Below are 27132 nucleotides of genomic sequence, written 5' to 3' on the forward strand. Positions count from 1 at the left end.
TGAAAATTTTACCAGAGTTTTGACCCTTGATTTAAATAACTTGTACTTTGACAATTTCATGAGGGTGTGCGTCAGGGGTCACCAAACTTTTTTTCTCTGGGGGCCACATTGTTGTTCCTGACTGTGATGGGGGGCCAGGGTCGGGTCAGCTATATAACATAGAATTGTATGACCCAGACAAACATGACCACCAGCAGGCCTCATTGTGTAGCAGAGATTACTACCCTGGCACAGCCATCCCCACTACTACAGTATATCCACACTACTGTATCAACACTTGATTCCTGGCACATATTTGTTTATCTTTACTAGTGGTTTGCAAAAGTAGTAATCGAGTCTTCACACTTTGTTTTAATTTGAAATACCACAGATATTCCATTTATTTTCTAATAAAAATAACATCTAAGCTGTCAAGGTAAGAAACATCTGCCTAGTTGAGGTGATTGACACTGGCAAAGGTGAGTGGAAAATTATAAATTGTAGGTAGGCCTGTTGATATTATTAATAATATTAATAATAATTGTGTGCAGCACTTAATAAAGGTCAAATAAATAGGCCTATAAAATAAATACATTTAAAAAAACAGTAAAATTATAATAATATGAGCAATAGATCACAGCAGTTGTGCTGTGTCCTGCACGTCATTGCTCTCATCCATGGCCAAAGCAAAAAACTCGAATTCTGACGCTCTCTCATTCAGCTGGTCATACACGTTGTCCCCCAAATCTTCGGTTCGCCTGGTCATAGTAGGTGCGGAGAGACTCACCTTCTTGTCGGGACACACCTCCTCGGCCACAGCAAGCGTGCATACTTTAACAAAGTCCCCATCAGTAAACGGCTTTCCATGGGTAGCTAGTAGGTGAGCTGCCTTATAGCTAGCTCGGACAGCAGCCTGGTTGATCTGGGTTTGGCGAAGGAATACATTCTGTTCTGCAGCCAGTCCACATTTCATCCTCCAAATCCTGTCTTCTCTTGTTTGCCCTCGCAAACTAGCATACTCTTTGTGGCAGGTTTCGTAGTGACGACGTAGATTATATTCTTTGAAAACCGACACACTTTCTTTACATACAAGACAAACTGCACAGTCCTTACACTGAATGAAAAAATAATTGGTGGTCCACTGTTCTTTAAAAACTCTGCACTCTCTGTCAGCTTTTCGCTGACCGCTCGCCATTTTGCTGTCCTGAACACTGACCGTTCTCTGCACGTGCGCTGCCTGTCACTGCTTGATCGCGAGCATATGACGAAAATTCGGAAAATATGAATAGTTCATTTTATAACTAAATATCAATTTTAATTGATAAAATCAACAAAATACAAGATGCAGACATGTTGTTATTTGCCAAAAAGCAATTTAAAAAAATAGGCCATGACCACTTTTGGGGATTGCCTCATAGGGCCGGTTCAAGTGGTGGGTGGCAGAGGGGCTGGGGGGCCGGTCAAAGGGGGGTGGCGGGCCGGAGTCGGCCCGCGGGCCGGAGTTTGATGACCCCTGGTGTACGTTCTTCTGAAATCAACTCCTCTCACAGTTTGTGGAGGAATTTCACCAAACTTGGCAAAAGGCTTTGTTATATGACAGTTATACGCATATTGAAATTTCGTTTAATTTGGGCAGATTTTACTAGAGTTATGCCCTTGATTATTAACAAACTTGTACTTTGGCAATTTCATCAAGGTGTGCTTGCTTTCTGAAATCAACTTCCCTCACAATTTTTGGAGGAATTTCATGTAATTTGGCAAAAAATAATTTAACCCCCCCGAAAGGTCCAAAGGGGGATTATGTCGTGGCGATGTCCGTCTGTCTGGGGAAGGGTACTCACCTTCTGAAATCAACTCCTCTCACAATTTTTGGAGGAATTTCATGAAACTTGGCAGGATTCTTTGTTATATGTCGGTAATACGCATATTGCAGTTTCGTTCAATTCAGTCGCATTTTAAGAGTTATGGCCTAGTTGCCAGCGGGGGATATTGTGCTCTCAGAGCACTCTTGTTTTGACTGAGAGATTGCAATTATAACGTGCCTAAGCCAAAGGGGCGGAGTTAAGCAGACAGTTTCGGATAGCTGAGGGGGCAGGGCCAAAATAAAAAGTCTTTTTTTCACCATTTTCAATTAGAAATTGTGACACTCTGCATGTAAAATGGTGATCTGTAAATCCACGAAATCTGATGTAATACAGACACTGACTTCAGAGATCACGTACACGATGAAATGTTCTTTTGGGATTCATAAAATGATATGATTGCATAATGTTCATTTGGATTACAGGAAAATAATATAATCACTCAAATACTCTGAAGGTTTAAGGGCAGATGTAAATCTGTATCATTCAGCCTTTCGGAGACGGAACTGGTGGTTTTTGCCTTTCTATCATGGGCGTCTTATATTAAAGCCCTTTATCCTGAACGCTGTAGAGTGTAACGGCGGTCGCTTTGAATTTGTATTATACAGACTTGTTTTAAACGTGTGCTGACTGAATTGACACATCAGCAATTGTATAAGTTTATCGCAAACTACACTGTGTGACATGGATCAAATAAACTTATACACTGTACAATGATGACAGCTACTGAATCGTAGGCTGACGCAAGTCGATAAAGAATAAAATGTCATCAGTAAGTGGCCTCCATCTACACCGCTATAGATGACTTGCAACCACGTGATCAAAATGTGCTACATCACGAGCGTCCGCCATGATGGTGGATATACAAAGCAACTCTGATGGCAGCCGCTGAAAGCGTGTCCGTACACAATGCTGAGTTTTCTCAGTATTACCACGATTTGAGCGGTCGAGCGAAGATAGATGTGTGGTTTTGACCCATGTTGTTTAAAAAAGTCAGACTTTTCTGAAGATAAGACGCTTCTACTGACCAAGTATGAATACAGGTCATTTCGTCCAAAGCCTTTTTTATACGCACGATCAGTTATTTTATATTTCAGGTATCTGTTTGTTCAAAAAAACGAGGAATTCTCAATGGAGTTTGACCGAAGCAAAACACATTTTTGTAAAGAAAATGAGTGCCATAGTATGTGCGCTTCGACAATAAAGAGCGTACTAAGGGGGCGTAACCACGTCGGCCCGTGCCACTTACTGACCCTGGGACGAGTTCACTCCCTTGTCATTGCAGGCTGCTCGCTTGCATGTCTGTTTCCCACTGGAGCATATTAAATCTTTAGGCGCCAAGCAGCGCTCTCGCAGGGGCTTTGTTCGCAAATCCCGAGCCGAGGTGCAGTCCTACTGACCCAAGGCCATATTGTTTCGAAGGGGGAGGCTTAGCGGGAGGTGCCTGTAAACTTTGGCTTCGCAGTAAGCTCCGTTGGCAGAGTTATTAATTTTTAAAGCCGGCTGGATCGTGTTAAATCTTTAGGCGCTGAGCAGCGCTCTCGCAGGGGCTTCGTTCGCAAACACCGGAATACCTGAAATATAAAATAATTGATAGTGCGTATGAAAAAGGCTTTGGACGAAGTGGTCATTGGACGAAGTGTCCTGATCCCCTCGTCTCCTCTCCGTATTAAGCCTCAGAGTTTCCTCGCCCTCTTTCCGAATCACGGACGGTATTCTAAAAAATTGGAACGTGCCACGGTGACGAGCACTGTTGTGACCACAACTATATACAGCACAAAGATATGGCATCGCTAAAAGAACGCTTAAAGCAGTGGAAAAACAAACAGAGCCATGCACACATGACTGTTTTGTATGGAATGTTGCTTGACCCCGCATTTGTACGGTATATCCACCAACATGGCCGACATCCGGGTTTCTATTTTGTTTTGATGTCACTTGCAAGTCAAAGATAGTGGTAAACAATGAAGTTAAGCAAGAATCAAGTTCTTGGATGGTTTGGCACCAGTGTTGCATTGATCAGTGTGCCATTTCATGCTGCGTTCTTATTGGTCGGTTAGTAGATATGGGTCGTAGCGGCAGTCACACTGAGATGGCCATCCTAAATTGGGTTGCAAGACAATGACTACAGTAGTCTTGGAAACTGATTTACAGTTTGATGTCGGACCACCGTTTTGGAGCCACGTCCAAAGATCTCGCTACATTTCTTTCACATTTGGTCATCTTTCGTCTGGGACAGCCCAAAATCGCCCAGTTGTCTATTTATTTAGTTATATTCTTGATGTAGTAGTAGGAGGTAACGTGTCAAATTTCTTGCTGGTAGGAATTATACATGGGCGAAAGATGAGGTATGTATGAGTAGTGAGGTTGAATATTCCTTTAACGTGAAGTCCTAAACCTGTGTGTGCGTGTGCAGCATTCCCAGCAGTTCCCGGGTTCTGATGTTACTCGGGCAGTTGGAGAGGTTCAATGTAGAGACTCTGCACCCTGACAGTGAAGCCATCCGCCAGGTGACCGGCAAAATCCTGCACCTCATCCAGACTCAAGGTGAGCGAATCCACACGCCTGCGCGCTTTCTACACTTCGCAGAACCCGATTGTGATCCACACACCAGAATGTAAGGAATGAAGCACAAAAGTTACTCCATTTGAATGATAAGCTTACCAAGCACTTATCTGCTACGGATTGTTTATCTATCCCTGAGATAAGCAATGCCTCCGGTTATGATTCGGTCTCTTTGAATGTTTTCAGTGTGAAGAAACAAAACTCCTTTGTCAACTTTAAAGGGCTGATTCTGTTCATTAATAAGTAGTGTTGTATCTTTATATTAATACTGTTCTCAAATGGAGGGTATTTACATGAATTCCAGTATGGGGTATAATATAGCATTTAAAGGAGAACTGAAGGCAATTTTATTTTTTATTTTTTTAAATGATCAAAATTCTATTTCTCATTTTATTAAAGGAACAGTCCACCGTACTTCCATAATGAAATATGTTCTTCTCTGAATTGAGACGAACTGATCCGTACCTCTCCGAGCTTTGTGCGACCTCCCAGTCAGTCAGACGCGCTGTTACTCCTGTTAGCAATGTAGCTAGGCTCAGCATGGCCAATGGTATTTTTTGGGGCTGTAGTTAGATGCGACCAAACTCTTCCACGTTTTTCCTGTTTGCATAGGTTTATATGACCAGTGATATGAAACAAGTTCAGTTACACAAATTGAAACGTAGCGATTTTCTATGCTATGGAAAGTCCGCACTATAATGACAGGCGTACTAACACCTTCTGCGCGCTTCGACAGCGCATTGACACCTTCACTCCTGTTTTTTTTTTTTTCTCTCCCCCGCCCCCCCCGACTTCCATCAATACAACCAACGTGACCACCAAGACAAGTAGCCTGCACTCCTTGGAACACAGTCTAGTCAGGGGAGAGGGGGAAAACAGGAGTGAAGGTATCAATGCGCTGTCGAAGCGCGCAGAAGGTGTTAGTACGCCTGTCATTATAGTGCAGACTTTCCATAGCATAGAAAATCGCCACGTTTCAATTTGTGTAACTGAACTTTGTTTCATGTCACTGGTCATATAAACCTATGTAAACAGGAAAAACGCGGAAGAGTTTGGTCGCATCTAACTACAGCCCCAAAAAATACCATTGGCCATGCTGAGCCTAGCTACATTGCTAACAGGAGTAACAGCGTGTCTGACTGACTGGGAGGTCGCACAAAGCTCAGAGAGGTACGGATCAGCTCGTCTCAATTCAGAGAAGAACATATTTCATTATGGAAGTACAGTGGACTGTTCCTTTAAACATAAGAATGTGCTTTTGATCGCTATTTTGTCACTGCTATAGCAAGTTATGAGTGTTTGAAATATGCTCTGTAATATATCAGTCCATATGTCAAAGCAACGGCCGTAAACAAGATTCGTTGAGAGCTGTGCGAGACATCGTAGGACGGAAGTAAAACGTACAGCGGAAATCAAAGTGACCGACATCCGCCAACGTTGTCAAAAGACGCGCGCGCCCTCCTTCGAATGCTGACGTAATCAAGCCGGAAGTTTTGTTTGTTTTGATGGCAGTCAGGAAAGATTGAAAAAAGTAGGCAGTAATCGTCATTTAAACTTGTTTTTGTGCAATACTTCGTGTGGAAAACGGTTTTCAAAATGGCGGCACTGACACCTGGCTGACACTTCATGCTTCGAAGTCTCGCACAAGTCTCGTGAAGATTGCGCGGATAAGCGACGCCTGCCGTGGACCAAACGAACTAAATTCAACACGGCTAAAAACCGAATAGGCCGATAAGTATAATATTTAATTGCAAACAGTTGCCAATACGAGTCACGATATAAGGTTACTAAAACCGGAAACGTAATTGAACAATACGTTAATTAAGAAAGAAAACAAGTTTAAAAATGACTTCAGTTCTGCTTTAAGAAAATAAGTATTTTAAAAATGACTCATGGTTTGTTACATAGAGTATATTTAACAGTTATTCCACGAAATCGAGTCGTACATGAGCTGATAGCTGATGAGGCGCATCGCACCGAGTTGGCTATAAGCCATGTATGACGAGATTGAATGGAATAATTGTTTATTTCTATCCACATTCACTGGATTTTGAGAAACGGAGCTTTTTTTTTTTTTTTTTTTTTGCAAATATGATAAATAAAAACTTGATACAAACCGTTCAACAAAATCATTTCCGATTAGGTGAACTTCTTAAAAACCTGTTGATGGCTGCATGAATTGACTTTAGTGGGGGTTTTTGTTTTGTTTTGTTTTTTTTGGTAGAAAGTGGCGTCGCTGTCGTGCCGAGACATAGAACAGGTTTAGACATGATCTCATCCGACCGACAGCTGATGAGTTTATGCCACTGTGTCATCCACATTTCATGAAAATCGCTTCTTCTCTCTCAATTCTTCACTGATTTTTATTCTTTTTGGTAGGAAGGTCGGTCTGCCTGGGGTGCATATAGCTTCTACCCAAATTTGCATAGGTAATTGCAATTAATAATGAAGATATGGAGTAATTAAGCCCTAACGAGCAGTTTCCACACAAATCGCTTCTTCTCCCTCAGTTCTTCACCGATTTTGATTCTTTCTGGCATGAAGGTAGGGGTACCTAGGATGCACATAACTTCTACCCAGATTTGCTTAATTACAATTATTAATGACATTATGGACTAATTAAGCCTTAATGAGCAGTTCAACAAAAATTGCTTCTTCTCGGGCAATTCCTCGCTGTTTTGGATTCTTTCTGGCAAATAGGTCGGTATTCTTAGGGTGTATATAGCTTACAACATTTATTGCGCAAGGTGGTCCACTTTAGATCGTTCCTTCTGGATTAGACAGGGCCGGAGTGAGCTACGCCATCATTAACTATCTTGTTTAATTCTTCCTTGGACGTTTCAGTTCTGTAATATTCAAAAGCTCAAAGAAGCTTGAACCAGTCAAAAAAAATTCAACAAATTTTAATGCGTAGAAATGAAGAATGTAAACAAATTGACAAAATGACGGTAACAGTTTGTGGAAAATGGTATAATAAATAATAATAATTTCTTGAAAAATTAAAAAAAAAAACTTCTTACCATCATATATTTTCATTCCATATTTTGTTGCTTTTCCTTTTTTTTTGTATTTTTTGGGGGTTTTGTTTCGAGTCGAGTTTTTATTTCATCCTTGGTTGGTTCAGCAACACGCTCCACCATTTTGTTTTTCTCTACTCACGGTATATGAGCTGATAATCTAGTAGTAGAGTAGCCAATCAGAGAATTTGATTGCTCATATCCAGTGAATGTGGATAGAATAAATAGGTTTAAGGGTGGGATGATGTACCAAATCTTGTTTGAGGTGAGTAAGCTGAAGCTAACGCTGCTCAGCAGGTTCTTTGCTGGAATCTTGCCCTGAACTTTCTGACATGCTTCCATCACTGGCCTGACTCATTGTAACTGTATCCAGAATATCCCACATGTTTCCACTGTCTGGAGTGTGAAGAACTGAAAGTCTCTCCTGTTCCCTTCTCTTAGTATCCGACTCAATTACACTCCGTCTCCAACTTCAGAAGTGCTGCCTGTGTCTGTCATTACTTTCGCCAGAGGGGTTAGTACAGTAGGAGGGGCTTCGTGCACTGTGAGGCTAAATGTTAGTCTGGTAGATATGTGTCGTGTGTGTGTGAGACAAACATGTATATGCATCCACGCATGAGTGTGTGTGAAAGATAAAGATGGACTATAGCAGTCGTACATGGAGGGACAGACGCATTCCGCCTCTGTGCAGCCCCGGTAATTACTAATAACTCAATATTTCGAGATTAAAAATAAAAACCTACTTTTACTTTTTCTCTTCATAGCTACTTGACCAGTATTTGCTCCTGAAAGCATTATCAGGTAGATTTAACCTCCAGTAAACTTTTCACCATGTAAAATATTGTATTGTGGCTTGGTAAACACAACTGTCAGGAATTTGCTTTGTTTTGCCCAGGAATCTCCCAAATCAGTGCCAGGATCATGCCAAAGTATTTAATCTGAGGAACAAATGCGCTATTTGTTAATGGCGTTTAAACTAATTGAGCTAACGTGTGTTCAGGAGCTAAAGTAACGGAGCATAACTAAGGCACAGGATTGTTCTAAACTGGGTCAGTACAGCTTAAGGCATTGAGATTGTATATTGTCATTAATATTTTGTTTTAAATGTGTTCTTTGGTAAACAAATACCGCACATTTTGTTTCACAACTGCTAAAGCTCACACTTTTAATGAATGTTTTGGAAATACCAGCATGGCATCGGCATCTGTTTCTCTGTCATCGCTAACATGTTGTTTTGTCCTCAAGAATGAGATGTGTCTGTTCCTGTGTATCGTTTCGCTTCATTGAATCGCTTCCGAAAACGTCTCATAACCGACTCGGCAGCAATCTGTCGTGTCGCTGGTTATTTGAGTAGCGCAGCGCGCTTTTATTAACAGCTGTAAATCAGCAGGCAGATGTATGATGTGCATTTTAGCCAAGACTCGCTGTCGTGTGGCTTGCATTCTATTATATGTAACATGATGTACTGACGGTTTAAAGCGGCTCTGTACAGGATGAGGCGCTGAGTGTTTTTGAAACTCACACAAGTGATGGTTATGGATTGACACACATGGTCAATAGGGATCGGTTATTGGAAACAATGGTGGTTAGGGATTAGTTATTGGCAGCAATGAATGATGGGAATTGGTTATTGGGAACAATCACAATCAGGGATTAGTTATTGGGAGCAGTGATTTTGTGAGAATTGTTCCCAATAACTGATCCCTGATGATTGATTATTGTTCCCAATAACCAGTGGTTGATGGGGATTGGTTTTAGGGAACAGTTGTCATCAGGGATTGGTCAGTGGGAACTACGGTTGGTGAGGATTGGTCATTTTATAACAGATGGTCACAGGGATTGGTTATTGGGAACATTTTGTTGTTCAATATTAGTTGTTGGAAGCAGTGTATGATGGAAATTGGTTATTTGGAACAACAATCATCAGTGATTAGTTATTGTGAGCAGTTCCCATCAACCGTTGCTCCCAATAACTAATCCCTGATGATGGTTGTTCCTAATAACCAATGGTTGATGGGGATTGGTCATTGGGAACAATTGTTCATGGGGGATTGGTTATTGGGAACAATGGTCATCAGGGATTGTTCCAAGTAACCAATCAATCCCTGATGACAATTGTTCCCAATAACTAATCCCTGACGCTAGTTGTTCCCAATAACCAATAGTTGATGGAGATTGGTCATTGGGGATAATTGTTGATGGGGGATTGGTCATTGGGAACAATGGTCATTGGGGATCGTTCCCAGTGTCTAATCCCCCTCATCCATTGCTCCCAATAACTAGTCCCAATAGTTGGTCCCAAAAACTAACTAGTCCCAATAGTTGGCCCCAAAAACTAACTAGTCCCAATAACCAATAGCTGATAAATTGCTCATTGGAAACAATGGTTGATGGAGAAGTGCAACTCAGTCAGGCTTTTTAAAAAATAAAGCCCATAATTGGGTCTAAAAAGTCACCAAATCTAGTGACCGTCACAAAGTTCCTAGTTAGTCCAGAATACCCATAATGCATTTAATATTATGATTGCTTGTAAAGCAGTCTTGGATCTCTGAAAGGCACTGTATCAGTACAACTTGTGTTGTGGATAATGTTCTTCTTTGAGGGATTAATAACCTAAATAAACAGCCTTCCGATGACGTTTTGTTTGTTTGTTTGTTTGTTTGTTTGTTTGTTTGTTTGTTTGTTTGTTTGTTTGTTTGTTTGTTTGTTTGTTTGTACAAATGAGTAATAGCATCTATAATTAATGTTTTGGAAAGTGGGTTTGTTTTTTGGTTTTGTTCTTTAAGCAAGATCCTTTGATGTATGGTTAGTAACAGTTGGTGTTTTGGCATTTCTCCTTGCATGTTTAGATGTGATGAAGTAAAATGTTGCTTGTTTCCATTGTGCTCTCTTTCAAGCCCTGTCAGCACATACCAAACTCTCCTCTCTGAGTGTAAATCAAAAGTAAACATGGCTTAGCGTCTGCTTCTGCCACTTCCCTGTTATAAGTCGCTTTACCCTCTGCTCTGACCTTGTGATGAGGATATTTGGGTTTTACTTTTGCACATGGTTGAATCTTAATGTCTAGCATGAGAACAAGAACACCTTTGGGGGCCTGAAGAATATTTGCTTGCTTGCTTCACATTGTTTTGTAAGGCCTGGTATATTTTCCTCTTCTTATTGGAGAACCAGCTTATCAAAACGACTCAGATCTTTGAGGAAGGTGATTGTGAGAAGGTAACCATACACTTGGGTTTCAGAGCTTGCTCCCTGCAGATATTTTCCTCCCTGAAACTTGATTACATGTTTGAAATGTCCAACATGGGAAGAATGTTTGTTTCAGGCCTCAGTGGAATGTTCTTCCACCAAAATAAATTGCACTAAAATATCAGATGGCTTGGTAGCTTGTAATATTAAGAGCCTGCAAGAAATGTTTCAGGCATGTTTGACCATTTTATAAGAAAGTTGTGAGCGTTTTTGTATCACTGCTGTAATGCCACCAGGAGGCTGCCATATTGCCTTTTGGAAGGACAATGCGTGACGTCATTTGGGTGCAAGGCTGAGTGTATACTTCAGTACTGAAGGGGCAAAGTGAAAGGTGTACTAAGGTGACAGTGTCGTGTTTTGTTTTGTTTTTCTCCACTATACATCTGAAATGGTGTATTAATGAGCTATAACCCTGACTTATGGACAAACCTGAACTCTTTACCTGTAAAACGAGGCTGAAACTGTGTGTTATACAGTGCTCAGCGTAAATGAGTCCACCCCCTTTGAAAAGTAACATTTTAAACAATATCTCAATGAACACAAACAATTTCCAAAATGTTGACAAGACAAAGTTTAATATAACATCTGTTTAACTTATAACGTGAAAGTAAGGTTAATAATATAACTTAGATTACACATTTTTCAGTTTTACTCAAATTAGGGTGGTGCAAAAATGAATACGCCCCACAACAAAAACTACTACATCTAGTACTTTGTATGGCCTCCATGATTTTTAATGACAGCACCAAGTCTTCTAGGCATGGAATGAACAAGTTGGTGACATTTTGCAACATCAATCTTTTTCCGTTCTTCAACAATGACCTCTTTTAGTGACTGGATGCTGGATGGAGAGTGATGCTCAACTTGTCTCTTCAGAATTCCCCATAGGTGTTCGATTGGGTTCAGATCAGGAGACATACTTGGCCACTGAATCACTTTCACCCTGTTCTTCTTCAGAAATCCAACAGTGGCCTTAGATGTGTGTTTAGGATCATTGTCATGTTGGAAAAGTGCACGACGACCAAGGGCACGGAGTGATGGTAGCATCTTCTCTTTCAGTATAGAGCAATACGTCTGTGAATTCATGATGCCATCAATGAAATGCAGCTCCCCGACACCAGCAGCACTCATGCAGCCCCACATAAGGACACTGCCACCACCATGTTTCACTGTAGGCACCAGGCATTTTCCTTTGTATTCCTCACCTTTGTGACGCCATACAGTTTTGAAGCCATCAGTTCCAAAAACATTTATCTTGGTCTCATCACTCCAGCGTATAGAGTCCCAGTAGTCTTCATCTTTGTCAGCATGGGCCCTGGCAAACTCTAGGCGGGCTTTTTTGTGCCTAGACATTAGGAGAGGCTTCTTTCGTGGACGGCGTCCATGCATGCCATTCCTCTGCAGTGTACGCCGTATTGTGTCACGGGAAATAGCCACCCCAGTTTGGCTTTCTGCTTCTTTAGATAACTGCAGTGAACTTGCATGCCGATTTTCTTCAACCCTTCTCATCAGAAGACGCTCCTGTCGAGGCGTTAACTTCCGTGGACGACCTGGACGTCTCTGTGAGATGGTTGCAGTTCCAGCTTTCTTAAATTTTTGTACCACTTTTGCGACAGTATTCTGACTGATAAGTAAAGCTTTGCTGATGATCTTGTAGCCTTCACCTTTGTGGTGTAAAGAAGTTATTTTCTTTCTCAGGTCTTGTGTCATTTCTCTTCCATGTGGGGAGGGGTTTTCTTTAAGTAACACCCTTTTATAGTCAACTGTCTGCTGGACACCTGTGTAATGACTAATTAGACTCGCCTGTGATTTGTATTCTTGTTAAATTAGACATTTGTAGTCTACAATTTAGCTTTGCTCCAGAGACTTTCAGTGGGGTGTACTCATTTTTGCACCACCCTAATTTGAGTAAAACTGAAAAATGTGTAATCTAAGTTATATTATTAACCTTACGTTCACGTTATAAGTTAAACAGATGTTATATTAAACTTTGTCTTGTCAACATTTTGGAAATTGTTTGTGTTCATTAAGATATTGTTTAAAATGTTACTTTTCAAAGGGGGTGGACTCATTTACGCTGAGCACTGTACTACTCATTAGCACGCTTAGCATGCTCTCGACTCATTCATGAAAAGCTTCCTCATCAAGACGTCTCCAGGCTAGCCTACCGTAATTACCGTAGTAGGCAGTCGAACCCCCGCGGCAATGCAGAAAGAGGGTAAATAAACGCTGCTTTACTTTACAAGATTCATGTGAGCATTACAGCAGGATGCACTTGTACAAAAAATGGTGGAAATATTGCCAGAAACACTCAAGCTGCTGGTATGGTATGGATTTACTTGGTAAAATTCATACATGTAAAAGATACAGTATAAATAGCACAAAGTATAAAATACACTTATTTCCAATGTGATCCTCTTGATGACCGCAGGAAACAATAAAATATAAGAGACAATAATAAATTGACACAGCTGTATAAACAATGATGAAAGTCTCATCTCATTATCTGTAGCCGCTTTATCCTGTTCTACCGGGCCGCAGGCAAGCTGGAGCCTATCCCAGCTGACTACGGGCGAAAGGCGGGGTACACCCTGGACAAGTCGCCAGGTCATCACAGGGCTGACACATAGACACAGACAACCATTCACATTCACACCTACGCTCAATTTAGAGTCATCAGTTAACCTAACCTGCATGTCTTTGGACTGTGAGGGAAACCGGAGCACCCGGAGGAAACCCACACGGACACGGGGAGAACATGCAAACTCTGCACAGAAAGGCCCTCGCCGGCCACGGGGCTCGAACCCGGACCTTCTTGCTGTGAGGCGACAGCGCTAACCACTACACCACCGTGCCGCCACAATGATGAGAGTCATAAACAAAAATGCATGCTAACTGTAATTATCACAGAGTACAACTAGATTGCAGAAATGGCTCCATAATGAATAAAAATTAGTTATATACACATCATAAAACTAGGTTTGGAATTTACTCCATTAAAAACTGTTTCACCTGTTTCTTAAAATGATCACGCGTTTGACTAGACTGCACTGATCGAGGTCAGCTATTCCACAAACAAATCCCTGTATACCTAAAAGAACTCCGAACGGTTGCCGTAAAGCGTGATGTTGCTTACGATACACAGCCGTATTCGACAAAATGGACCATAGCGCCAGCGACGTTTCTTCAGATTTCCTCAAGTATTTCAGACAATGACACGAATAGCGATGATCATGAAAAACAAGCATTACCATATCAATTAGTTACACACAAGTGAACAATATTTATTATTGTTTTAGTTAGTCATTACCGAGGCTGTTTTGACAACACAAAATCAAAGCAAGACACCCAACAAACATCAAGCTGCTTAGCTGCATGAGGAATTATTACGTTTATGCCCAAAGGAACTCAAAATAACAGATCACGCTTAATAAAAAGTTAGGGAAGCCATAAAAAGTGTTTTCTTACCCTTTGAACTTCTCTTTTGCGGACTACTGACCATGTTGTCTCGTTTGTCTTGTCCGCTTTTTGGCCGAAGATTGTGGGAACCTCATCTGGATTCACTGCTGGCATGTACGGCATTCCTAATGCCGGTGCATCCGAGTTGTTTGAAACAGTTTTCTTCAGAATGTTCCAAGCACACGGGCTGCGTGAAGCAGTCACTACGTTTACATGCACATAGAGAGAATCGAATTTCTGCTGTTGCTCGACTGAAATCGAAGTTCAAAATGCCATGTATGCACCTTAATTCGGCTGCAATTGAACCGAACTTGATTTCTCGGAATCGAGCTACACGACCTAGATTATGCGATTTCTGCTGAGCTACTTTGTGCATGTATACCCTATCGAGCTAGTTGTCGAGCTACTTCCGGAAGTGACGAGTGACGAGACCACAAGCGGGAAACACAACAGCCTCGGTCGGCATGACAACAGTAGTAGCGAGCAGCAGAAGAGGTCAGGAGGAACAAACGAAGAAGAGAAAATGACGATGTAGAGCTCTCTGAAGTGTGGGTGGAGCACAGAGGACGGCAGGACAAAGCTTCTGGTACTAATAGGCTTTTTATTGTCAGACTTTTCAGTTTAACAGCCTACTTTTATTCTTGAGAGAAGCGTGCGCATGCTGTGTTCTAGTCCCGGGATGAGCTCTCCCCTCTGCCTCCTTAAATAGGGCGCGGTTACTGGGAAGACACACAAACACAGGTTAATTACCGTCAGGTGTACCGTCGTTCTGCCACTCACCTTCCCTGGCTCCGCCCTCCTGTCACAGACTGGCGCTTGACCACGCCCCCACTGCCACAGGCAAGCAGAAACGTGCACTTCTGGAGCAATGAGGAGACAGAGTTCATGCTCATTCAGCTTAAGGAGTTGAATATATTAAAATTCATGGACGGGAGAAAAACGCGCAATGGAGAACACGGAACTGATAACTTTGTTTACACTCTTGAATAGCTCTTCTTCATGACGACAACCGGAAGTGTACCAACACGATGGGGCGTGTTGCGCCACCTGTGGCTCGGGTGCACAATGCACCTCACACAATAGCCCGATTTCATTGTGTGCATGTAGGATTGGATTTCTCTGGCACCCTGCTGGGACCTTCAGCTTGATTACTGACAGCAGCTCGATTTGGATGTGCATGTAAACGTAGTCAGTGTTTGTTTACCCTCTTTCTGCGTTGCTGCGGGGGTTGGACTGTCTACTACAGTAATTACGGTAGGCTAGCCTGGTAATGTCTTGATGAGGAAGCTTTTCATGAATGAGTCGAAAGCATGCTAACGAGTGCTTATGCTGCAAGGGACGTGGAAAAACCTGCGCACTTGCCTCTTGGACAGATTTAGGTAAGTCAGATTGTATGGAGATCTGTTTGTAAGTAGTCTAGCAAGGTTACAGTCCGCAGAACGAGGCCATCACGGCAGCACTACTTGTACCGGGGATATAAATATGAAAAGTTACCTCCCTGCATTCAGTCACATAGGAGTAGATCAGTTGTTCACTATTCCCTCGCTGTTTATCAGTGACATCAGTATTATCTTTCCCCCTCCACTTTTTTTGTTAGAGAAATGGAATTTAAATTTTTTTTCATATAAACTTTTAATGAAATAATCTCCAGCCAGAGGCAGCTTCAAGTCTTACTCGCTATGCAGAGCTTCCATGTCTTGCACCCAAATGACGTCGGAGCATTGCCAGAAATGATCGGGGGGATTTTTCTGATTGGTTAAAATATTTTCAATGGTGGCCTCCATGAAATCGTCCATTCTGCATAGAAACTGACTTTTGGAGATGGATATCTTAGTTGTGTGAGCTCCTTATTTTCAATTGTTCACATGAATCGTTAGTTTATATCATAATCTATCGTCATAGCTGTATTTTAAAAATGGGTTTTCTTTTCTTTTAAGTGTAGGACTGTTGAAATGTTGTTTAATCAGATTAGTAACTAAGAAACAATCAGAGTTGATGTTTTTTCCTGCTGCTGTGTTTCAGAGAAAACGCATAAGGAGATCATGGCTAAAGGTTCGACTGGGATGGAAGTTATTCTCTCATCTCTTGAGGTAAGAGCCCTTAAAGGACATGGGACATGGATTTTTTTCTGGGTATAATTATGTATAAAGGACATAAGAAATGCCATCTAAATCACTGCAGGGCGTCAAAAATGTGAAAATCATCACATTATTCAACTTTTTTATACATCAGCGTAAAACAATGATTCGTTAATTAGCTAAGCGGTCACGTGACCCGTGACGTCACAAAAACTTTTCAAGGAGCCAGCGCTTGGGAATCTAATGTAAACAGGTTACCGAAATGGACACCATCGACAGTGACATTCCCGATGTTTCACAGAGATGTGAAGTTATGCCGCTTTTCCACTACCAACGCGGCTGAGTCGGGCTGAGCCATGCCGTGCTGAGTCGAGCTGAGCGGGGCTGTTGGAGTTGCATTTCGACTACAACCGCGCTGAACCGTGCTGGCTGGAAGTGGGTGGACACATTGGGTGGAGTTAGCGAAAGTGGGTGGACGTCACGTGATGTCGTTAAGCAGCGCAAACAGTGACATCAGTGAGCTTTTAAGCGGTAGTCTCACAACCCGAATAGTAAACAATAAACATGGAGGACATGGAGTCGTTAGTGTTGCTGGTCTTGGTGCTGTGGCTTGTTGTCACCGACAACGCCAACAGATACTGGCAAGAGCGTATAGATGAGGCGAGGCGCATAAGGCTTCAGAAATTCTCGTAATTCTTCTCCTTCCGGGTTTGCGGTGTTTACAGATCCCAGCGCGCTCGCGGGGCGTGTGTGGGCATGTGAGGACACTCCTCCTCACCAATCAGTGCACAGGGGAGTGTCTGCTCACGCCCCCAGCCTCAGTCGGCTCGCTTTGGCTCGCTTCAGCCCCACTCCAAAACGGTGCGAGTTTTAGGGGCTAAGCAGGGCTGAAGCGAGCTGAGTCGTGCTGGTTTTTGGTAGTCGAAACGCGAGCCGTGTCGGGCTGAAGTGAGCTGAAAAAGGGTAGTGGAAAAGGGCCATTAGACCCTATCAATTCGAACCGATAGCTGGAAATTCACATGAACATAGATCTTGTCTTTACTCTGACGGGTCAGATGATTCTGAGAGTGAGAGTTCATTCAATCCCCATGAAACTGAAAGTGGTCGGCTCCATAACACTTCCTGCTAAGTTAAAAACAATTCTGCTCAAAGGCTAATGATCTGTTGAAAGAAGTATTATTTTTGTATCATACATTGAAAGTTCATCATAGAGCTAGCTAAAGTCCGTTGCAAGCTAGTTTTTTTTTTGCTGATATTTTTCGAGATTGATTGAGATACAATGCTTCCAGAGTCCGAGATGAAAACATTCAAAATGGTGAAACGAGTCAGAATTATGATAATCAATAATTGATACACCCAAAATTATAATACTAATCCTTACCGCATGAGGCCCATGGTAAAACCACACTTCCAGGAGGGGTTGCCGTCTACCTCCCAAGCCGGCCGAGAGCGCTCCTCGTCGGGCACGGCCAGGCGGGCGAATGCCCTGGTCCGTCCGCCCTGTCTAAAAAAAAAAAAAAAATGGTACAACTCCGAGTGAAGGTATCAATGCGCTGTCGAAGCGCGCAGAAGGTGTTAGTACGCCTGTCATTATAGTGCGGACTTTCCATAGCATAGAAAATCGCCACGTTTCAATTTGTGTAACTGAACTTTGTTTCGTGTCACTGGTCATATAAACCTATGTAAACAGGAAAAACGCGGAAGAGTTTGGTCGCATCTAACTACAGCCCCAAAAAATACCATTGGCCATGCTGAGCCTAGCTACATTGCTAACAGGAGTAACAGTGCGTCTGACTGACTGGGAGGTCGCAATACACCATGATGTTCAATGTACGTTAAACACTCTAAAAATGAAACAATTTTCTTGTCATCCAAGACACAAAAACTATTTTGTCGCATTCGTCATCATCACGATTCACACTTCTCCATATTCATCTACCCGCTTGTGCTGTACCCGAAAGTTTTTGTGACGTATGATCACGTGACAGAGGCTCTTCTGGTTGTAGAAAATGCATATCGGAGCTCGAGCAGAAATGCCATATAATCATCACGAATATAACAATTTTGCTAAATTTAATAGATAATTTTGTATTTGTTGATGCAATTATTTCATATTTTTAATGGAAAGAAACTGATATAGCATGCATTTGTTTCATGTCCCATGTCCTTTAAAAAAAAAAAAGTAAAAACACCATACAGTGCACAGTGTAGTGCATCCAGAATCCCACAATGCACTGCAATAGGCAGTGTCCAAACAGTGCGTCCTAGTTAGTGTGTAATATCGACTGGGGAAAACACCGACAGCGTGGCTCCATTGAATTCTCTTCAAGAGAAATGAAGCCAAAATTCCTCTGCCATGTTGCCAAATTTGGAGTCAGAGCCTGTGCAGTGGAGACGAGAGTCAAAGTCAGTCAGGTACACCTACTCATTTGATAGCCCCCCCCCCCCCCCCCCCCCCCTTCTCTTTAAACCAAGGTCCAGCATGTCGCAGAGGCTGTCAATCACTTAATTCCCGAGTGTATTCACGCCGCCTGAGGATATAGGACTGCAGGTATGAGCTTAGGGAAAACTAGCTGTTTGAATTCGACAGTGATGGTATATGGAAAGACCGTTTAGATGAGATAAGGGACATGGAAAATAGGCTTTGTTGTCATTGAAACACATGGGGATGGGCGGGGCTTAAAAAATTGTACTGTAGCCAGCCAGCCAGCAGGGGCACTAGACCTGTGGTGGCTTCACATTTCAGAGATGTGTGGGTGTTTTCTACAGTTGTTGTTGTTGTTGTAAACCACAACAGTGTTATTGTTGGTGTTATAACAATTATTACAAATAATGGCAATGTTATTATTGTTAACATCATTACTGTTGCTGATAATAGCAACAGCATTTACATTTGTTGTTGTGGTGAATGTTGTGAACAATAACACTTGTTTGTTTTTTTGTTTCTGTTTTTTGCTTGCTTGTTTGTTTTTACTCTACAGAACACAGTAGATTTGCAGACAATTCTGAACATCCTGGGGATTCTCAATGAGCTGTTGACTGTTGGTGAGTTTACTAGATTTTACCTAATTATTTCATCTCTCGGCGGCACGGTGGTGTAGTGGTTAGCACTGTCGCCTTACAGCAAGAAGGTCCGGGTTTGAGCCCAGCGGCCGGCGAGGGCCTTTCTGTGTGGAGTTTGCATGTTCTCCTCGTGTCTGCATGGGTTTCCTCCGGGTGCTCCGGTTTCCCCCACAGTCCAAAGACATGCAGGTTAGGCTAATTATGCTAACCCTGCAATGACCTGGCGACTTGTCCAGGGTGTACCCCACCTCTCACCCATAGTCAGCTGGGATAGGCTCCAGCTTGCCTGCGACCCTGTAGAACAGGATAAGCGGCTACAGATAATGGATGGATGGATTTCATCTCTCGTGTTGGCAGGGCTCGACATTAATGGTAGTCCGACTGTCCGGGACAACCACATGTTGGGTCTGGACAAGTCAAATCCACATCTGCCTGTCTGATGGAATAAGTTGAATATTTGTTGAAAATCACCAATTTTATAGTAATTATTCAAGAGCTACATCAATCAAGTTCCAACAAAACTAGTTCAGTCTCCTCAGTGATTCAGCCGTGTTAATGTTTACGAAATTCCGGGGAAGCTGAGTCCAGTAGGTGCTTAATTAATTGATTGATTGATTGATTGATTGATTGATTGATTGATTAATCTCATTATCTCTAGCCGCTTTATCCTGTTCTACAGAGTCGCAGGCAAGCTGGAGCCTATCCCAGCTGACTACGGGCGAAAGGCGGGGTACACCCTGGACAAGTCGCCAGGTCATCACAGGGTTGACACATAGACACAGACAACCATTCACACTCACATTCACACCTACGGTCAATTTAGAGTCACCAGTTAACCTAACCTGCATGTCTTTGGACTGTGGGGGAAACCGGAGCACCCGGAGGAAACCCACGTGGACACGGGGAGAACATGCAAACTCCGCACAGAAAGGCCCTCGCCGGCCACGGGGCTCGAACCCGGACCTTCTTGCTGTGAGGCGACAGCGCTAACCACTACACCACCGTGCTGCCCTAATTAATTAATTAATTAATATACCCATGTCATATTAGACTTCATTGAAATTGGAGAAATGTCGATCAGATACCTCAGTAAAATAAATACCTGTGATGATTTTTCATTTCATTTGGACATTTGTTGTGTGGGTTGGGGTTTATTTTTATTTAATTTTTTTATTTTTTGCATGGTACACATTAACTATCACAAACGTCGTAAAATATTTCACGGGAATTTTACGACAGTGCCAAACTCACTCATGGTTTGTTTTCATTCGCAATGTGATTGCCACCCTTAGGTCCAATTTGTTTTCTTTGTGTTTCATTTCTTTAAATTAATTTATGCTTCAAGATTTAACTTTATTTCCTCCAGAAGCTTTGAGTTTGGGTGAGTCTGACTCTCTTTTAAAACTGCAGATCAGGTAATGGGTTAGAACAACACGCGCACCATAATGGAGCTTTGGATAGTTTTTATCCCCCGCTGGCCGAAAAGCCCGAAGGGGGATTATGTCGTGGCGATTTCCGTCCCTCCATCCATCTGTCCCAGGAAGGGTGCTCACCTTCTGAAATCAACTCCTCTCATAATTTTTGGAGGAATTTCACGAAACTTGGCCGGATTCTTTGTTATATGTCGGTAACGCGCATATTGTAATTTTGTTCAGTTGGGTCACATTTTATCAGAGTTACAGCCCTTGATTAACAAATTTATAATTTGACAATTTCATGAGAGTGTGTTTTTCCTTCTGAAATCAACTCCTCTCAATTTTTGGAGGAATTTCACCAAACTTGGCAAAAAGCATTGTTCTATGTCGTTAGTACACACATTGTAATTTTGTTAAATCGGGTCGTGTTTTACCAGAGTTGTGGCCATTGATTAACAACCTTGTCCTTTTCACAATTTCATGAAGGTGTGCTTGCCTTCTGACATCAACTCCTCTCAATTTTTGGACAAATTTCTCGAAGCTTGGCAAAAGGCCTTGTTATATGACGGTAATACGCATATTGCGATTTAATTTCGTTCAGTTCAGTCGCATTTTACTCAAGTTATGGCATAGTTGCCAGCAGGGGACTCTTGTTGTTTTATTGTTACAGTTAAAGTTTGAGTTTTATTGCAAAATTATAACTCATGAAAGCATAATGATTATCCCTGCTTTTTGATAAACTGTTAATCACTTTCCTTTCACTGAACTAGTAATAAAAAGGTGATGATCAGGACAAGTGGATTAAAAAGTTAATGTCGAGCCCTGGTTTGAATGTTGTGATGTCATTCATGTGTGTAGCTGTAAACAACCGATAAAAGATGACTTGTTCAAGTGTCCTCTGCTCCGTTCTCATTGATGTGTCGCGTTGTTTCAAAGGTCTCACTGATTGGCGTTGATTTGCAGCCCAGGTTCACGTTTACATATTAAAATGCTCATTTGCATGCTGCAACATCAGTACTACAAAACACAATAATACAGTAATGATTAACAAGTGATCTACTCTATTCACTCTTTTGAAGAACACAACAACTTCAAGGAGAACCCTCCCCCTCCCCCCAATATTTACCAACACTACATTTTGGTTAATCCATACTTGACTTTCACACACCGTGTGTATGTGTGTTTGCATAGGTGGCGGTCGCAGGATTGGAGTGTTTGTATCTAAAGGAGGAACCGGCATCCTCCTGCGGTTACTGATCAGCTCAGGCAGAGAACCATCTCCCAGTGAGGAGTTCATGATGCAGATCCACTCTCTGCTGGCCAAAGTCGGGCCTAAAGGTAAGAAACGGACCCATGAGCCTGTTTATATCGACGTGTTCTGGAGCGCCTGACGCTCCATGATGAGACGTGAACTCATCTTGCCTTGCCTGATTCTTTCTGCAGACAGGAAGTTTGGAATTAAAGCACGGCTGAACGGGGCACTGAATGTGACTCTGAATCTGCTGAAACAAAACCTGCACAATTGCAAACTGCTGCTGCCGTGTTTACAGGTGCTCCGCGTCTACGCCAGCAACTGTGAGTGCAAGAAAGCATAAGCGTATTTATAAACGACTAGCCAAGATGCAGAAATACTGTCTCGGGCTCAATCGTAGGTCATCAGTAACAAATGCTATGTATTACGTATATGTAACATTATGTATAGTATTGTGGTAAGAGTTTAAAAAAAAAAAGATGGATTGAAAAGACGTTCATGTGGGAAGTTATATCAAACTTGTGGGTGGTGTTTTGTTTGTTTTTTCCCCTTTTTCAAAATCTTGGATCAGTGTGGAACGTGCACTTGCATGAACAGACTGGTCAGAGAAGCACAAATTTAATAATTATTCATTTATTACAGGCAGAAAACAAACGACACACTGATCTGAGGTGGATTATCAATATTGGGATGATACTGGTGTGATCAAGTTTGCACCACATTTGAACACAAGATTATGCTACACTTGCGCCGTTTATAGTTATGACATGGAACGTCTGTGAAACCCATTACAGAAGTGATAACAGGAAGTAAACAGTCGTATTCTCTCTCTCTCTCTCAGAAAGATAGATACAAATGTCAGAATTTTCCGTGTCAGGAACATTTACATTCAATAAATGCCTCCTCACAGAAAACGTCACCATATCTACAATTAGATAGATTTTAATCACTGAGGAAGTTGTTACTATATTATAGAAATGATAATGTACAGTAATAGAATGAGCATGCTTAAATAAACTTGGGCTGTACAGTACAAGTCAAAAATTTGGACACGCCTTCTAATTCAATGGTTTTTCTTTATTATATCCGAAGGAGGTGGGTATGCTGGTTTACCTCTCTCCGTCGGTCCGAAACACCCTTTTTCTCAGCAATCACAAATCATAGCCACTTGGTACCAAACTTCAGCTTGGGGTTCTTTACCGTGTAGACCGTTTTCAGGTCTGTCGCACATCAACTTCCTGTTTACCGACTGAATGTATTTACGAAACGTATAGGGTGGATTTACAAAATTTTCATAACCTTTTTCTCAGCAACTACAAATCACAACTGCTTGATATCTGGTACCAAACTTCAGCTTGGGGTTCTATACCGTGTATACCATTTTCAGGTCTGTCACACATCGACTTCCTGTTTACCGACTGAATGTATTTACGAAACGTATAGGGTGGATTTACAAAATTTTCATAACCTTTTTCTCAGCAACTACAAATCACAACTGCTTGATATTTGGTACCGAGCTTCAGCTTGGGGTTCTATACCGTGTATACGGTTTTCAGGTCTGTCGCACATCGACTTCATGTTTACCGACTGAATGTATTTACGAAACCTATAGGGTGGATTTTGATGCTAATTCAAGAAGCAAAATGCTATTTCAAAATGACAGTTTACCAGGATGCTATTTGAAATCCCTTGGGAGAGACACTGCTCTTTACTTACTTGTTTCACGGTTAATCATTTGTTGAAGTCAACATTCATAATAAGTGTCTCATTCCTTCGACTGCTTGCATTCTGATGTAAGCGAGAGCGGGGGGATATGTAAGTGAGCAGTAGCTCCCAGTTGATCTTGTTTTTATTAATTAAAAGATGATGGATGTCGTTTCTCTTTACTTAGTTGAGCGGCGGTTCTGGACATTAATATGGATTACTACAGTTGTTGAATAGGACTATTTACTGTATTTTTATTATTTACTGTTTGATCTCGAATACATTAAGAAGGCAAGAAACTCGTCCACTAATTAACTTTTGATGAGGTATACCTGTTAATTCAAAAGCATTCCAGGTGACGACCTCATGAAGCTGGTTAAGATAATACCAATAGTGTGCAAAGCATCATCAAGGTAAACGCTGGATACCTTGTAGAATCCAAAATATGAAAGTTTATTTTTTAACACTTTTTTTTTTTTTTAACCACAATTCTATATTTGTTCCAGATGTTATTTTATAGTTTTGATGTCTTCAGTATTGTTCTACAATGTAGAAAATGGTCACAATACTGAAAAATAGCCTCAGTGAGGCTGTAGCTCATACTGACTACTGCCGTTGTGTGCGAGTTTGAAATTTCAGGCACCTGTAAAATCGTAAATATGACAGAGGGCACCACTATCTTGATAACTTTTTTACGCACACCCACCTGGGGAACATTTGTATGCGAGTTTGATCGAAATCTGATCAATCCTCTTGGAGGAGTAGCGATTTTTGTAAATTGTGGACGGACAACGCGTGATCGCATAAGCTCATCCAGCCTGGCCTGCGGCCTGATGAGCTAATAAAAACCAATGAATGAATAGGGGTGTGTACACATTTTTTTTTTTTTTTTTGCCTGGTACCGTACAGCTGAGGCTGCTGACAGAGCTGCTCTAATATAACCCTGATTCCAAAAAGGTTGGGACTCTGTATGAAACGTAACTAAAATCGGAATACAGTGATTTGCAAATCCTTTTCGACCTGTATTCAATTGGTCGAACACCACCAAGACAAGATACAGTATTTAATGTTCAAACTGAAACTGTTTTTTTTTTTTTAATAAATATACACTCATTCTGAACTTGATGCCCGAAATGCGTTCCAAAACAATTGGGACAGGGGAAACGAGAGACTGGGGAAAGTTGTTGAATGCTTAAAAAAAAAAATCTGTTTGGAACATTCTGTAGGTTAATTACCTCTGCTAACTTTAGAGGAGGAGGTTATGTTTTTGCCTGTTTGTCATAGAGTGTAAAAATAATGGACAAAGCCTCTGTGATGTCACTCATAGGATTTCTGAAGAGTGGGTTTGAAGCTCAAATAAGGAGGCTACAGGCGTCGCCATTTTAGCAGCACCTGACTCCACCTAACTCCCGGCTAGTCCATAAATGGAGAAAGGGGCGGGGATGGTGAAGCCAAACAACACACAAAAGCAGCTATGATTAACACAATGCATTCTCCACAGGGCTTTAAAGCTGCACACATAGTGATCACAGCAAAAAAAATAATGTCTGTCATCACCTTTTTAGGCAAAACTAGTCAATTTTGGGGCTCTCATTTTTCCACTCATCTATCACTTTTTTTTTCTCCAACCAACGTAACATCTTTTATACACTCACGGCTGCCATAACAATGTACCTCGACGAATACACTTGAATTAGCAAGCTAGCCAAAGAGTTTATTCGTTATAAGTGCTAAAAACACCAAGAACTTGAATTCCTGACGAGTTTTGTGCTGCCATTCAGCCAATGTGGGAGATGAGATTAGTTTATTCTCCCTTTAAGTTTATATAATGTGGGAATTTATTGTAGGGCGGCACGGTGGTGTAGTGGTTAGTGCTGTCGCCTCACAGCAAGAAGGTCCTGGGTTCGAGCCCCGGGGCCGGCGAGGGCCTTTCTGTGCGGAGTTTGCATGTTCTCCCCGTGTCCGCGTGGGTTTCCTCCGGGTGCTCCGGTTTCCCCCACAGTCCAAAGACATGCAGGTTAGGTTAACTGGTGACTCTAAATTGACCGTAGGTGTGAATGTGAGTGTGAATGGTTGTCTGTGTCTATGTGTCAGCCCTGTGATGACCTGGCGACTTGTCCAGGGTGTACCCCGCCTTTCGCCCGTAGTCAGCTGGGATAGGCTCCAGCTTGCCTGCGACCCTGTAGAAGGATAAAGCGGCTAGAGATAATGAGATGAGATGAATTTATTGTGATGGCTAATCTTATTCACACACCACAAGTGTAGGCTAATGTTATATACATCGAGCTACCTAGCCTTTCTACAGTCTTTGGTTGTGTATAATGTTAGCATAACTAGCTAGCAAACTGTCCTAACTAATTATGCTAACATTAAGTGAATCGGAGACATTTTTAAACACGATAATTAAATAGTGCTAATGTAACAAAATTTCACTTCTTGAAAAAACTGGAGCACGGACTTGTTACAGTGGTGCTTGAAAGTTTGAGAACCCTTTAGAATTTTCTATATTTCTGCATAAATATGACCTAAAACAACAACAGATTTTCACACAAGTCCTAAAAGTAGATAAAGAGAACCCAGTTAAACAAAGGAGACAAAAATATTATACTTGGTCATTTATTTATTGAGAAATTATCCAATATTACATATCTGTGAGTGGCAAAAGTATTGCCGCTTTTCCACTACAAACGCGGCTGAGTCGAGCTGAGTGAGGCTATTGGAGTTGCATTTCGACTACAACCGCGCTGAACCGTGCTGGCTGGAAGTGGGTGGACACATTGGGTGGAGTTAGCGAAAGTGGGTGGACGTCACGTTAAGCAGCGCAAACAGTGACATCAGTGAGCTTTTAAGCAGTAGTCTCACGACCCGGATAGTAAACAATAAACATGGAGGACATGGAGTCGTTAGTGTTGCTGGTCTTGGTGCTGTGGCTTGTTGTCACCGACAACGCCAACAGATACTGGCAAGAGCGTATAGATGAGGCGAGGCGCATAAGGCTTCAGAAATTCTCGTAATTCGGAATTCTTCTTCTTCCGGGTTTACGGTGTTTACAGATCCCAGCGTGCTCGCGGGGCGTGTGTGGGCGTGTGAGGACACTCCTCCTCACCAATCAGTGCACAGGGAAGTGTCTGCTCACGCCCCCAACCTCACTCGGCTCGCTTTGGCTCGCTTCAGCCCCACTTCAAAACGGTGCGAGTTTTAGGGGCTAAACAGGGCTGAAGCGAGCTGAGTCGTGCTGGTTTTTGGTAGTCGAAACGCGAGCCGTGTCGGGCTGAAGTGAGCTGAAGCGAGCTGAAGTGAGCTGAAAAAGGGTAGTGGAAAAGGGCCATATGTGAACCTCTAGGATTAGCAGTTAATTTGAAGGTGAAATTAGAGTCAGGTCCCAACATTTCAATTGGATTAAGGTCAGGACTTTGACTTGGCCATTCCAAAACATTAACTTTATTCTTCTTTAACCATTCTTTGGTAGAACGACTTGTGTGCTTAGGGTCG

The 27132-nt window shown here is 42.0% G+C and overlaps 1 protein-coding gene across 5 annotated transcripts in view; it reads left to right on the plus strand.

Moving 5' to 3' along the window:
- agtpbp1 (ATP/GTP binding carboxypeptidase 1) overlaps nt 1-27132 on the plus strand; it is a 91078-nt gene that overhangs the window by 10841 nt on the left and 53105 nt on the right. For all 5 annotated transcript variants that reach the window (XM_060931400.1, XM_060931404.1, XM_060931403.1 and 2 more), the window contains exons 3-7: nt 4258-4388; nt 16151-16218; nt 19188-19251; nt 21876-22022; nt 22128-22259. In XM_060931400.1, the coding sequence (XP_060787383.1) occupies nt 4258-4388; nt 16151-16218; nt 19188-19251; nt 21876-22022; nt 22128-22259 (542 nt within the window). The remainder of the gene's footprint in view (nt 1-4257; nt 4389-16150; nt 16219-19187; nt 19252-21875; nt 22023-22127; nt 22260-27132) is intronic.

This window comes from Neoarius graeffei, chromosome 10 (assembly GCF_027579695.1).
Source record: "Neoarius graeffei isolate fNeoGra1 chromosome 10, fNeoGra1.pri, whole genome shotgun sequence".
NCBI classification, from domain to species: Eukaryota; Metazoa; Chordata; class Actinopteri; order Siluriformes; family Ariidae; genus Neoarius; species Neoarius graeffei.